A 14426-nucleotide genomic window follows, 5' to 3' on the forward strand; every position below is an offset into this window, starting at 1 on the left:
TTCTAGCTCGCTGTCAACTCCTTTTTAGGCTGAACTTGGTCTTAAAATGTTAGGATCCTAGAACTGTCCGGATTCAACCCAAATGCTCTGTCTGGCCTGAATTATTCAAGAACACCTGCAGAATTGACCCAATTGTGTTGCGCCATATGTACGTCTCATCATAAAGAAACCATCAATATGAAAAGGAAACTAAGAAGTGGGGACAGAGCATGAGAAAAGCAGGCTTTTGACTAAAGACGATTCAGTTTATAACTCTTCACACTTTTGTGCTAACAAGTCTATTCAGTTGCTTAATTCCCCCCCACCCCCCAAGATGAACCAGTTATTTTGTATTGTTTTGTGGCATCTTCTGTTTTATCGTACCTGTTTATATTGTTGTACACCACCTTGGTACTTTATGGAAGCTGTCCAGGCTTCCAGGCAGTTCAGACAGAAAGAGTGAGAAAACCTACCAAGAACACTTGGCAACAACAGGACTCTCCCTTCTTTAATCCTTTGAAGTGCATTTATTTAATTAATTTCTAAACTGCCCTTCATCAGTTGTGTTCCAAAGCAGTTTACAGCACAGATATCCAAGTATAAAATACACAAAAATTCAATCCAATAGTTTTATAAATCAACTCTGAAACAAAACTGTATGAGCAGAAACATAGACAATATCTAGCAATTTACTGCTGGCCTTTGCCCAATCAGCTTCCTCCAAATGAAAACCTCAGTTGCTCCCTAATATCCAGGGATCTACCAAGAGGCGGAAAGAGCCTTTTATGTTCTCCCCCCCGCCAGGTGTCCTTTCCCCACAGAAGAGGAAATGCCCTTCCCCAACACTGACAATATCCTCAAGAGAAGAGACTGCATTTAGCCTTAAGAACCAGAGTAGACACGTCAGCCTATCTGCTCCCCTTGGAGGTAAGAAAAAGGCAGTAAGGGAGACATCAAGAAAGGAAATAATGAATAATCCACAGATCATCTCAATGCATCTTATCAATATAGATTCTAATTCCTTTGAAACCCTGCCAAAGTGCTTTCTGCAGCCCCTCCAATATGCAGTCAATGGCTTTTGCTTGAGATCAATTCACAGGAGAACAGCAGGGAACATTTGGGGACATTTTGCCAAGGGCAAGTCTTTGCACAGAGAAATTTGTTGCTGGTTGAAGCGCAGCCTGCTGCACATAGCAGGGTTAAGCAGAGAAGCCATCGCTCTCCCAGCAGCTCCCAGCTGAATCCTTTGCTTAGCTTTATTACTCACGGAGGGAGGAAACTCCCCGCCCTCCCCACTGGGCATTACCAGTCACACTGGGAGGCATAGCACATCTAAGAGGTTACCATCCAGATGGGCGGGGTATAAATAATAAATTATTACTATTATAAATTATTATACCATTTTGAACTGCAACTCTCTGGCTTGCACTTTACACTGCAAAGGAGGCAAAAGATACCCATCAAGGAGCGTGGTGCCTTGTCTTCTGTTCTCCCCTGCATTGGCACAGTGATATCGTGACCAGGGATTTCCAGAGCCACAGAGAAAGTTGCATGGAGCTGGAGTTAGGGAAGGGATTCGTAGCAGGGCTGTAATTGAATTGCCCATCTGGATTAACAAGGGGGTGGGGCATTTGACATGAAACCTGTACGTCTCTGAGGGGCTGCACACAGGAAGGGAAGAAAGAAGAGAGGAATATTAGGAGAGGGGTGGAGAGTCTATATGATGGGCTGCCAAAGCATTAATTGATTCCCTCTCCTGTTCCAGAGAGGTCACAGGGGTCAGGAAATCTCTTCTGTTAATACTTGTTCTATTGCATGCAAATATCTGTCCCTGCTACTGGGAGGCTAACGAATGGGCAATTACCACAATAGCCCAGCAGGAGCATTTTCCCCAATTACCTATACCCACTCAGAAGAGCCCTGCAAAGCCTTTGGTTTGTCACTCCCAGCTAACAGCAGTATTGAATCTGCTCCTGTCTGACATAAAGGGACTGCCATACTTTCTCATTGAAAGTGGAACTGAAGACAGCACCAATTGTATGATAGACTGGGGGATTTTCCCTGCAGTGAGCCCCACATATTCAGTTCTGGGGTGTGCTGTGTGTTTGATCCATCAGTGACAGCAAGTGGCAACTTACAGGCTCATGCCAGGGCGCTGGGAGATCTACTCCTGCCCTCCCCACACCACTTATTCACCACAATGTCTACATGATCCTGACCTCCCCTACAGCAAAGGTCTCCTGCAGATGGCTTCTTAGCACCAAGAAAGAAAACTCTCTTGACAGACCAATATTTTCCTTTTGGCAACTAAGGAGTCCCATTTGGGCTCAAAGCCAGCCATGCCAGAGAGAGACTAGCAGAACTCTACCCAAATGGTCTGGTTTCCTTGCCCTGCCCCGACTGCCTTTCAATCCCATTTCGCAGCAGATAAAAGTTTGCAACCAAGTCTGCACACAGAGGCCGCAGCTGCTATGCAGACACCTTGCTCAAACAGGGTTTTTAGCAAGTCAGACTTCACCGGTTAAATAAATAGGCTGGTATAAAGCCAAACGGAAATGCTTTTTTTTTAAAAAAATGTAAAAACGCTGTACAGGTGCACAAGACCAGCTCTGTGTCCCCCCCCCACAGGCCCCCTCCTGCCCCCAGACATACCATTTCTCCCACTGATCCTCAAGCCAGCTCTCCTCCTCTGTGCTCGACTGCATTTTAAGTTCAAGCTTCATTTAAGAGGATCCCCGCCTCAGGGGGAGAGGAGCAGCGGCCGCAGTTGAAGGGAGGCCTCCCCCCTTAAGAAAAAGGAGAGTTAGTGTATGTGCCGTCTCCTCTGCCTGTCCCGGCTGGGGAGAATCTGCCGCTCGCGCTGCTCTCTCCTTCTCACTGCGCATTCTAAGGGAGCTCATTAAAAATAAATGGACTCAGCTGTCTGGGGTGGGTGGGGGGAAATAACCCTCTGGGCTGAGATGGTGCCAAGCCCTGCACTCTGCCTGGTCTGCTGCTTCCCTCAGCCAGGCAGGCTTCTGATCAAGTCGCATCTCTGCTCCCCTCCCCATCAGCTGCAGTCAAGGGGAAAAGTGGGGAATCGAGTTACCACATCAGTGGCACTAAGCTCTGCCAAGCCATCCTTCCCCTTGACCTTGCAGTGCCTCTGCCCCAACAAGGCTGCATGGGACCAGAGTCCCCAAGTGCCAGAGGATGACCCAGCCATCTCCATTATTCAGGCAGAGGAATATTGTTACACAAGGAATCTAAAATGGCTAGCACAGGGCAGAGGCAGAGCTTGCTTATACCTTCCAGGTACTTACCAAAGTAAGTATCCCCAGGGTTGTTCATCTACCTCCCCTTGTTAACTCACCTGGGTGATTCACAGGCCAGTGTTTACTCTGGTGGGACAGCAAGCCTATTGTAGTCTGCAGCAATGGCGACCTGTGGCTGCCCAATGTCGCTGGACTACAACTCCCACCATCTCTGATTATTGACCATGGTGGCTGAGGCTGATAGGAGTTGGAGTCTTTCAACTTCTGGAGAGCTACAGGTTCCCCATCCTTCGTGTACCATACACTCAACTTATGCTGGGGTTATGATCTGGGGATAGCGGCTAAAGCCCAAATAGTGTATAGCCAAAACACATTGGGTTCAAGTCATCCCCCCCCCGAGCCCCACCCCCTTTCCATTTATTTTCATTTTCATTTTTGCCACACACATAAAGCTGAATGTACACAAGTTAAATGCGTGAAAGCTGCAGACTTACTGCATTTAATTTTAAAATGGGACCTCAGGGTCTAAACCTCCAGCTGGCTTTGGACAAGGCGCTGCAATGCCACCTTTCTCCTTTTTCGGCAGGCCTGCAGTCCACTGTCACAGGTGAGCCACTGTCCCTAAGCAGCTTGCTCCCTGGAGAAGTTGCCATGCAGGCACCATTTCAAATGGCCTCCATGTGGCAGCCAATTTATGTGAAGGGTCCTTTATCACAGTCTTAAGTGATTCCCAGTCTTTATTATAGTGTTTACCACCATCACCCTCAAGGGCAGTGAAGCACTATTAGTCTTATTACTAGGAAGGAGGAACACGGAGCAGCTTCCGATGTGGAAGGGATGCAGAGCAAGATGTGCGAACTGCACACTTCCAGTTGCTCCACAGCATCTGAAAGAATATCACCATCTCTATCACCTGCTGGGGGGTGATAAACAAGCGAACTCTACATTAGGGGCTCACACATCCCCCTTGGTCTGGGCTGGGAGAATATATATGAGAGGAGCACTAAGTCTATTTTGAATGACATGGAGAAGAGAGCGGAACAGCAGGTGCAAAGCACTTAACCCTAGAGCTCCCTGAGCAACCCTTCGCATCCAGATTGGCTCTCAGGCACACAGAGGCTGCTATGCAAGTTGCCCAGGGATCTCTGCTGGGGACAATTCCAAAACCCAGGTGGATTGAAAGCTTTTAAGAACATTTGCGGAGAGGGAGTTAGGTCAACAGCAGCAACTGCATGTTCATTAAGGGATTCTGGCTGGAGCTTAATTTAAACCACAGAAGCCAGCTGGAGCCACCCCATTAAGGAGCTGGCCCAGAAGACAGACAGTCTGCTCTTCCAAAATATTCTATAAAGGTACATGCCTGCCTCATTCACTTCACTGGGACCTCCAGCAGCACAGCACTCCGAGGATCAGACTGTAAGTAGCATTATGCTTTTAAAACACCACAACAGCAAAGCCTCTAGACAGCAGCCTTCCCCAGGCTGGGGCCTTCCAGATATTTTGGACTGCAAGGCCCATCACTCCCAGTCAGTGTAGCCAACAGTCAAGGATTAGGGAATTTGTAGTTCAATGGCATCTGCAGGGCAACAACTGGGGGGAGGCAATCCTAGAGACACAGAGAGAACCCCTGAGCATCAGTCCAGGTAATTCATGCTAACGTTACACAAGGAGAACAGTCGCTGGGCTATCATAATGTTCCTCCAAATGAGTTAGACAAAGGACTGCCAGCTCATAGAAGCATGATGCGTACTGCTGTGTCCCCAAAACGCAACTCCCATGATTTTACAAGAGAGGGAGATGAGAAATTCAATTTTAATGGGCACTGCCTTCAACGTCATTGCATTTCTTGTTAATGTTAATACCATTTTAATTACTTGAGCTCCACCTAACCAAAATGCATTTGTTCAACATTTTATCTCTCTTTGATTTTTTTGCCTCTACCCCCACCTCTGATGTCATTATATTTGCTTTCACAGAACCTGGTGCATGCTGTCTTGTGCTGCTTCCTTCTTACCATTTTTGCTACATCACCTTTTTCTCTTTCCTGACCGTCTTTCATTTTCAGCCTTGCTTTTTCCCATCGGGGCTGCCAAACTGAATTAGGTCCATGGACCATCTAGCTCAATATCCTCTCTCTGACATCAGCCCAAGCTCAGGTTGCTCAGAGGAAGATGCCAAACTCTTGAATGGGGCAGAATGGGATAGCTATCTCCACCATGCCAGTTGCAGCCAGAGCAATCGAGAAATCCCCGCGCTGTACAAAAGGTTATGCACTAAGCCTGCATTTGGGATTGACACAAACAAACACTCAGACCACCACAATCCCAAGCACCTGATTTTGATCCACAACTGAAGGTGTGCCTTGTCATTATTTCTGAACCTGGATTAGGTCAAGCAACATAGATTCCCAAACCTAACAGTCTGGGACCAGAAGAATATCATTTGGCACCTTAGCAGCAGCCATTTCATGAAATCTGAGCTTCCTGGGCATTGGATAAAATAGTAACAGCTTCTCTCCATTGCTAAGTATGCCCTATAATCAATAACTTGAAACTGCCATTATATAGGAAGGTACACCGGCATTTGGGCAATAGCTAAAGCAGGGGAGACAGAAACCAACCCTGGCAGATGTTACACAGGGATGCTCCATATGGACTTGCAATGGCCCATGACTAGAGCACATTACTGAACTCCATTATGTGGTTCTACTCAAGCACATGCAGGGAGAATCCTTCTGTTAGGGACACAGTCCCCTTCCCCATGTCACTGTGCCACTGCTATCCATGCAGTCTCAACAGCCCCATTGCTTTCACAAAGAAGCATTCATCATTGCCTGCCCTTCTCTCCTTGCTTCTGCTTCCTCAGTTTAGCTCTGTGTTCATTAACCATATTTTCTCCTTGTTATTGATTGTGACAATGCATTTGCAGAGATTGTCAGCGGCATCCTCACCAAGACTGTGTTATATGCATGCAGCTATTTATTACACTGAAGTGGGCTCTTTCCTTCCTGTGCTTGCCCAAGTGGTTGTGGGTGATGCTTAGAATTCCATGGGCTGTTTTTTATGATTATTCGGGCTAACTGCAGGCATTGAAACAGTCTTTGTCTAAAATTAATATCATCACAAGCAGATTAGCATGCTAATTCTCTCTCCATTCTGCCACAGCATTTTCTAAAGCAAATCCCTGTCCATGGTGCTCAACGGCTGAAAAACTAACCACCCCTTCCTCCGCTTCTTCAGTTCCTATGGGGATTTACACAGGCTCAGAAAAAGCTATTAGAAGTCTCCAGGGATACACAGACCCTTTCCGTAGACGAAGACTGCATGTTGCGTGAGCAACAAGCAGCCAGGAAGGCCCCTTCCTGCAAATGCATGGGCTCCCGTGGGTTGGAAAAACCAGCTCATTACCTTCAGGCTTGTTGCTAGTGGCTCTGCATTTTAGCAGCAGCAGCAGCAACTTCCAAGCTTCAAGTGCCTTGCTGGAAGTAGGGTGAGCCTCAGATCCAAGGTGACAACATTGAATGCATGATTATTTATTGCTATTGACAAACACACACACACACACACACACACACACACTGCCCAGCAACAAAATAATAAAATACAGTCGAAACCACGAAACCAAAATATACAATGCAGCATAAAAACTCAGCAGGAAGTATTAAAACCAGAACAGCAGGGCTCCCAACAGCACAAATGATACTGAAACAGCCCTTTAATATTTTGGAACATTTCTAAAAAACACAAATAATTTTAAATTACTGGAAGTTTTTTTAAAATAAATAAATTAATTAAAGCTTGCAGAATAAAAAGGCACCGAGGAGACCTCAAAGCAGGTACAAAGAAAGCATATTGGGAATAGCAATGTACAAACAGGGTGCCACTACTGAAAACAGTACATAAAAACTCCTGGATCAGGCCCATGTTCCATCTAGTCCAGCATCCTGTCCTCACATGGGTCAATCAGAACTGTCTTGTCACGCCTCACTCAGCAGGCGAACTTATTGAACACCTCAACAACCTAAGTCCCACACTTATTTGGCCAATCTCTATAATAAGCAAAGCAGACCATGTCTGTCTTCTCTGTGGTTGTAGTCCAACGTGCTTCTAACCCGCAGGATCTGTACTGTACCCTGCCCCTACAGCCTTGAATTTCTGCTATTACATATATATCCATGAATTTTACCTCCTCTGCTTTAAAAGACATTATTTGCTGCAACACACGATGCATAGCACATATTCCAGAATCTGGTTTAAGTTGTTAGAAATCTTGCTTTTCTGGTTGCTCAACTGAATCTGATGGACAGCTTATAGCCATTCATAGTTGTTTTACTTTCTCCTTGATCTATTCCACCTTCTTACTCTATTAGCCATTTTGATGTATTTGAAAGTAGTTCACACATTCCTCACTGAAGAAGGTGTTTGATCAGCGTATCTTCCTGAGTTAAGAGTATGAGAGAATAGAGGCTGTACAAGCATGTTGACCACTCAATATCTCATTAGTAAATGACTTCATCACTCAATGATTCGCAGGTGAATGGCCTCCAATGAAAAGTGTTTTAACTAAGGAGATGCCAGTTGATATAGGAGCTCTGACTTTTGGTATTAGATCTGTAACGGCTTGTTCACATGTGCACATTATCATTTGATATTTTGTTCCTATTTTTGTTTCAGGAGTTCTGAATTCAATTTTTGGGGGGAATAGTAGCACCTGGTGCAAAGTGAAACCTAGTGGCTTCTCATGAGACCATTCTTATGAGACCTCCTAGGTAAAAGTATGTAGGTGTGCTCAATGAACACAAATTGTCCCAAGGAGCTGGCATTTTGATTTCAGTTTCATTTCAGACTATGGTCTGATACAAATTGCTCCAATGTTTGTAGTTCTCAGGACACAAATCCTCAGGGATGCAAAAGCTCACCCTTTAAGATTTTGAGGTCTATTCCTGTACTTCAGGCAAGCAAGAGGAATCTTGAGTTTTAGCTTCTTGCTTCTTTTGTGAACTGGATAAAAATGCTTTCATAAACCAGGCAGACACACAATATGCAGGCAGGTCCCTCCAGTCAAGTCTCTTTTCGGAGAAAGTTCTCCTTAGCACTGAACTATCCCATTCAATGCCCCATCTCCAGCTGCCACCTTGTCCACCAAAGGAGGGTGACAAATTCAGATGCTTAAAAAAATAATTATGCTGTACTGGTTTCATTGCATTAAACCTTCCAGAATTCCTGACCTCTGTTCATTTGCCTAGCTGCAGGGGTGTTAATTGCACCGAGATGTATATAATTCCCTTTCTCCTTCCTGCATATCTATATTAGCAGGATAAATATTGCCGGGGAGGGACGAGAGGAGAGAAAGGTTTTACTGGCTCTCTTCCAGAAATGAAAGTGGAAGCATTGCAAGAATAGAGACAGACTGCAAAGATAGATTTGGAAGATTGTGAATGTGACTGTGCCCCAAACTAGGGGCAAGACTGAAAAAAAGATTTTGAATCCTGTATAGTGCAGTACACGAAGTGTTCTGGGATTTGTTAGATGTCCTACATTCCTATTTGGATTCAGAATCATGGTATTTCCAAGATTTCTCAAGATAACTATAAAAGAATAAGGAATGGCTGCCTAGACATTAATGCCCAACTACAGGAAAGAGGCAGGTTCCCAAGCCACCTGATCCTCTCTCGTTTTCTGGACCTTTCCAGTTCATTTCCAGTGTTGCATATATCAACTCAGGGCATGGACCATAGCTCAGCGAGAGAGCATGTGCTCTGCGTGCAGGGGGTACCAGATTCAATCCCAGACATCTTCAGTTATAAGGGTCATTTAGCTAACAGATGTCAGGAAATATATCTAATGAGACCCAAAAGTTACTGCAAGTCATAGTAGTAAAAATGGGTTAGGTGGACAAATAATCTCACCTAGCAGGAAGCAACTTCCCATGTGACAGGTAGTATCAGAGAACTGCACCCACCAGGAGACGCTGTTTTAATCTAGAACAGCCAGTCGAATTTCAAAACTCTGTTTAAATATACGTAATGAGACAAGACCTACGCAAGCTGGCGAAAGTTCTACCCTCCATCGTGTGATGCCATGCAGGCCTACTGTATTGTCATATTTTTTGTTTTAAAATAATATTTGTCTGAACTTGTGACAGCAGTCAACTGCAGAGATTGATTGCGAAGGAAATGAGGCATGGTTGTGTCTCTTATCAGGTTCCAAGTCACACATGCTCTATTGTTTATCTGGAGATAAGTTATTTTGAGCAGCACTAAGATAAGACACGGCCAAAGATTCAACTTTTGCCAAAGACTAACACTTTATCCAAGGAAGCCTGCCTGGGGCCTGCTTTTACCATTTTTCGGCACAAAGCAAAGACTTTTCTTTCTCATTTCAGGATTCTTTACAACCTAAGGAAGGCTGGTTGAGCTGGTGCATGTTCCAAGGGCTCTGATAACCATGATTCAGATGCAGGAAGCCATAGCTGTGGGACCCCTTGTAGTCAAGAGTACAAATGCTGAACAATGGTTTGTAGACTGAAAGGAATTGACTCCCCACTCAGTGGGCTCTGGGTGAAGTCCCCACAGAAAAGAAGGAGGCGCATGCGTTAGATGAAGGACTGTTTTATTTTTCAGCCAGTCATCAAATCATTATGGGCCACGAAGTCTTCAAAGGTCAGTAGAGAAATGCAGTGCCCCATGAACAAAAAAGCAGCAAGGAGGAAAATTCACCTTCAAGAAAGGCAAACTCCATCCTGTACCCAAACAACTTTTTGTTCTCCAAGTCCTAGTCAGATCAGACTTGCACCATTGCACATGTGTCACCTCTGCTTAGATGCCACTTAACATCAAAGCACAGTTGCTCAGGCTTCACCTTGTGATGGGAGCACGGAGTGAACTGAAACTAGGTCATTGTAAAAAGGGCTGACAGAAATTTCTGCTTGCTTTACAGCCTAGAACAACAGAAACCCTGAGAAAAGGGCAGCCCCTTTTGCTAACAGATGCTGAAGTGCAGCTCAGTATATAAGGATAGTTGGCTAATGGGGCTGAATCCTTCAGTGGCACAATTTTCAGATATTTCAGATCTGAACGTCTTTCAAAAAATGGAAAACATTTAAGCAGCATGCTAACCCTGTTGCAACAAACCCAAGGGAAGTGTTTCTCAAACCTGGGTCTCCAGCTGCTGTTGGACTACAACTCCCATCATCCCTAGCTAGCAGGACCAGTGGTCAGGTATGATGGAAGTTGTAGGCCAACAACAGCTGGAGACCCAAGTTTGAGAAACACTGTAGAAGTCTTGGGGACCCGAGAGATTAAATAATTCGCAGCATGAGCTTTGGTAGGCAAAGCTGCCTCATCAGATGTATGTTCTGGCCAGTACTGGCAGAGGAAGGCGGGTGCGGTGTGCACCGGGTGTAAGCCGTGTGGGCAGGTGACATTGTCTCACCACACACACACACACACACTGTGCAGGCAGAGCCCCCGGATGCTCGCTGCATGGGCGGCGGACCACTAGGGACGAAGCTGCCGCAGATGGCTAGCAGCGCCCCTCCCGACGCTACGGGTGCCAGGGCGGGTAGCTCCGCCTCTGCTGGCCAGCAACCGCCTGTGCCACAATAACATTGTTAAGTCTTTAGAGTGCCACAAGGCACTCAGTTGCTTTTGTTTAAGGGGTGATCTTTGAATGCCCTCTCACAGCCTGCAAAGTTTCTCTTAATCCTCACGGATCTGAGGATTCCCATATTTCAGCAAATGGAACTTATTTCTATTTGACCTAGATCTTAGAGCAGGGGTCAGCAACCTTTTTCAGCCATGGGCCAGTCCACCATCCCTCAGACCATGGGGGGGGGGGGCTGGACTATATTTTTTTTGGGGGGGGGAATGAACGAATTCCTATGCCCCACAAATAACCCAGAGATGCATTTTAAATAAAAGCACACATTCTGCTTATGTAAAAACACGCTGATTCCCGGACTGTCTGCAGGCCGGATTGATGAGGCGATTGTGCCGCATCCAGCCCATGGGCCTTAGGTTGCCTACACCTGTCTTAGAGAGTCTCCTGAATTCTTCCTGTTAACTGCTGAGTCCCGGTTCTAGCAAAATCTATTATTATCTGGATCATTAAGTCTGAGTGGAGTTCTACATTGACAGACCTGGGCCTGATAGTCTTCTTCCATTTTTAGATGCTGCTGTTTACATTAACACACAAGAAGCCCAGGAGACAAATGCTGTATCTAGGACAACAATTCATAGCCAGACTATGATGGGACTAGGATGATCTCTACTACTAGTCTTGAGTTAGCCAGTTCTGTTAACTGAGCCACTTCTCCAGTATTTGAATCTTCTGGGCCAGCTATAATTAATTGCTTGGTTAGTAGGTTTTTAAAAACATACTTCAGCCACATTGAAATCATTTTCAACAAATCCAGCAAACAATTTTAGAGCTAGAAAAGAGATCAATCTTCACAAAAGAGCAGAGATCAACCCACACCTTATTCATGTTTATGACAAACCCTAAAAACTTAAAGGCTTTTAGAAAACACTAATAGATTGAAACAGATTGTTTTTAACTTACACAGTTGTTCAAAGGAACAACTACAGAGCTGCAAGTATCCATATGAAGCCAGACCTTTAAAATCAGACTTTGGAGCAGGGGTGAGGGATGGCAGCCCCAGGGCATGGGTAGTCAAACTAAGGCCCGGGGGCCGGAGCTGGCTCAATTGCCTTCTAAATCTGGCCCGCAGACGGTCCGGGAATCAACATGTTTTTACATGAGTAGAATGTGTGCTTTTATTCAAAATGCATCTCTGGGTTATTTGTGGGGCATAGGAATTCATTCATTCTTTCTTTTTTTTCAAAATACAGTCCGGCCCCCCACAAGGTCTGAGGGACAGTGGACTGGCCCCTTGCTGAAAAAGTTTGCTGACCCTAGGGCCTGAATGTGGCCCTCCAGACTTCTCTAGCTGGCCCTTGGGGGACTCCCAAAAGAACATAAAAACAGCCTGCTGGATCATCTGCCTATCTAGTCCAGCTTCCTATTCATACAGCAGTCAACCAGGTACCTATGCGAAGCAAAACATCACTCGTCCCTCCTAAGGTTTCCAGCCACTGGTATGTAACTGGTACTTTACTTTCTCAAGGCTCCTAATAAGGATCTTGTAAAAATGAAGCCATTCTTTGAATATTATTTTTAAGAGCACGAGAACAGAATGCCCACTGGGAATGATGGACCTTGGGCTAGCTAATTAGGGAGCAATTGTTAAGTATGGGAAGCCAGCATAAATTATGCTTTCTTAAATTAAACTGGCATAAAGTACGCCAGATCCAAACTCCGTTCAGGAGGACTTCTGCTATTGGCTGAGCCGGACAAAGCTTGGCAGACAAAAAGCCAGCCTGTAAAATGGAGTTTGGGTGACACCACCTTTCTGTTAGGTTAACTTACACTATGTTTCCAGGTCACATGACTATGCTGAACTGGCTTAGGATCCAAGCTAAGTCCCCCTGCTGGGTCCCAAGTGAGTCAGGATGTGACATCAGCTAGCTGAGTCAGTGCTGGGTACTTTCACTGGTGTAGCCAAGTTGAGCCAGATACCTGCTGGATCCTAACACCACACATCCTGGTAGATCTAGCCTTAGTATTGTGCCCTTTCTCATAATTAAAGACATACAGTAGTACCTTGGTTCTCAAACATCTTGGTTCTCAAACGTCTTGGTACTCAAACAACTTGGAACCCAAACACTGTAAACCTGGAAGTAAGTGTTCTGGTTTGCGAACTTTTTTCGGAATCTGAACATGCTCCGCTTTGAGTGTTACGCTTCCAATTTGAGTGTTACGCTTCCGTTTTGAGTGCCACACTTCTGTTTTGGGTGTTATGCTGAGGTCTGTCTGTTTTTGCTACGTATTTTGTGGTTTTGCTTTTGCGGCTTTTTTGTTATGTTTTTGTCACTCTGTGGAACCCGGTTCAGCTACTGATTTATTGACTGTGTGACTGCAAGTACATTGTTTATTGCTTTCATTTTATGGATCAATGGTATCGTTAGATAGTAAAATTCATGTTAAATTGCTGTTTTAGGGGTTGTTTTTAAAAGTCTGGAACAAATTAATCCATTTTGCATTACTTTCCATGGGAAAGCGCGCCTTGGTTGTGGAATGTTTTCGTTTTGGAATGGATTTCTGGAACAGATTAAGTTTGAGAACCAAGGTACCATTGTATATTATATAACCGAAGAACTAGTATCTTTCTACATGACGCCACAAAGTACATGTGAATCTCAGTTGTACTGTGAGAATGCTCTTAATGTAAGACCAAATTTGCTGTTAAAGTAAGAGCAAAGAAAAACTGGAGAACATACTCTAGCCAATGATGGTTTTACAACTGCATTAGGAGTAGATTTAAAGAATGCCAAATTTAAGTATCAAGTGTGAGAATCACCCTGTCCATTCTCAGGCAAGTTTCTTAATCATGGTGGGTGATAACTAGGCCCACCAGAACACAAAGAACATAAAGCTGTATATGAGAATATCAGACTTATATGATGCTTATTATCTTGGTCCATTCCAGAAGTAGAAAATACCTGATGATATTCATAAGCATCAAGTTGAAAATAAATAATTTCAACATTCACCACTGATCTTTGGAACTCACCGTATCATGATATATGAATGGCCAAGACATTCAGATGTCTTTCCTCAAAAGCAATATTCCTTTTTCAAGAAAGCTGCACTTTCCCGTGGCATTCAAATACCAATATTTTGACACTGGGAAAATACACTTCCTTATCACAATTTAAATTAGAAAAGAAATTACTAAGCAGGGATGTGCTAGAAGGATATAAAATTTTACAGTGTGGAGGAGGAATTATTTTTTAAAAAACTCCTTTACTGATAATACTAGAACCCTGTCTCACCCAATTAAATTCATTAGTTGCACGCTCCAGACAGAAAAGTACTGCTTCATGCAACAGAGGCCTAACTTATGGAATTCACTGCTGCAGGATGCCAAGTTGGCTACCGGCTTAGATGGCGTTAAAATTAAATTAGGACACATTTACAGAGAGCAAATCAATAGCTAAATGGAATCTGCAGGTATAAGTGTCATTGCTTACAAAGCCAAAAAAGCACTATCTATACACAGGAGGGAGAAAACAGTAGATCTGGGAAAACCAGGGGTTTGCAGAAGTACAAAAAATCTCTTTAAAAAAGAACT

General features: G+C 44.5%; 1 protein-coding gene across 3 annotated transcripts in view; it reads right to left on the minus strand.

Annotated features, from left to right (window-relative positions):
* Nucleotides 1–14426, minus strand: part of MAPK8IP1 (mitogen-activated protein kinase 8 interacting protein 1) — a 61867-nt gene that overhangs the window by 41220 nt on the left and 6221 nt on the right. The window contains exon 1 of one of the 3 annotated variants that reach the window (XM_028727286.2): nt 2632–2743. The exons of the other annotated variants lie outside the window; for them this stretch is intronic. Coding sequence (XP_028583119.2) covers nt 2632–2702 — 71 coding nt within the window. The 5' untranslated portion in view covers nt 2703–2743. Of the gene's footprint in view, nt 1–2631; nt 2744–14426 lie in introns of those variants that run through there. 3 annotated transcript variants of the gene reach the window in all.

The sequence above is a fragment of the Podarcis muralis genome, chromosome 1 (assembly GCF_964188315.1).
Source record: "Podarcis muralis chromosome 1, rPodMur119.hap1.1, whole genome shotgun sequence".
Classification (NCBI taxonomy): domain Eukaryota; kingdom Metazoa; phylum Chordata; class Lepidosauria; order Squamata; family Lacertidae; genus Podarcis; species Podarcis muralis.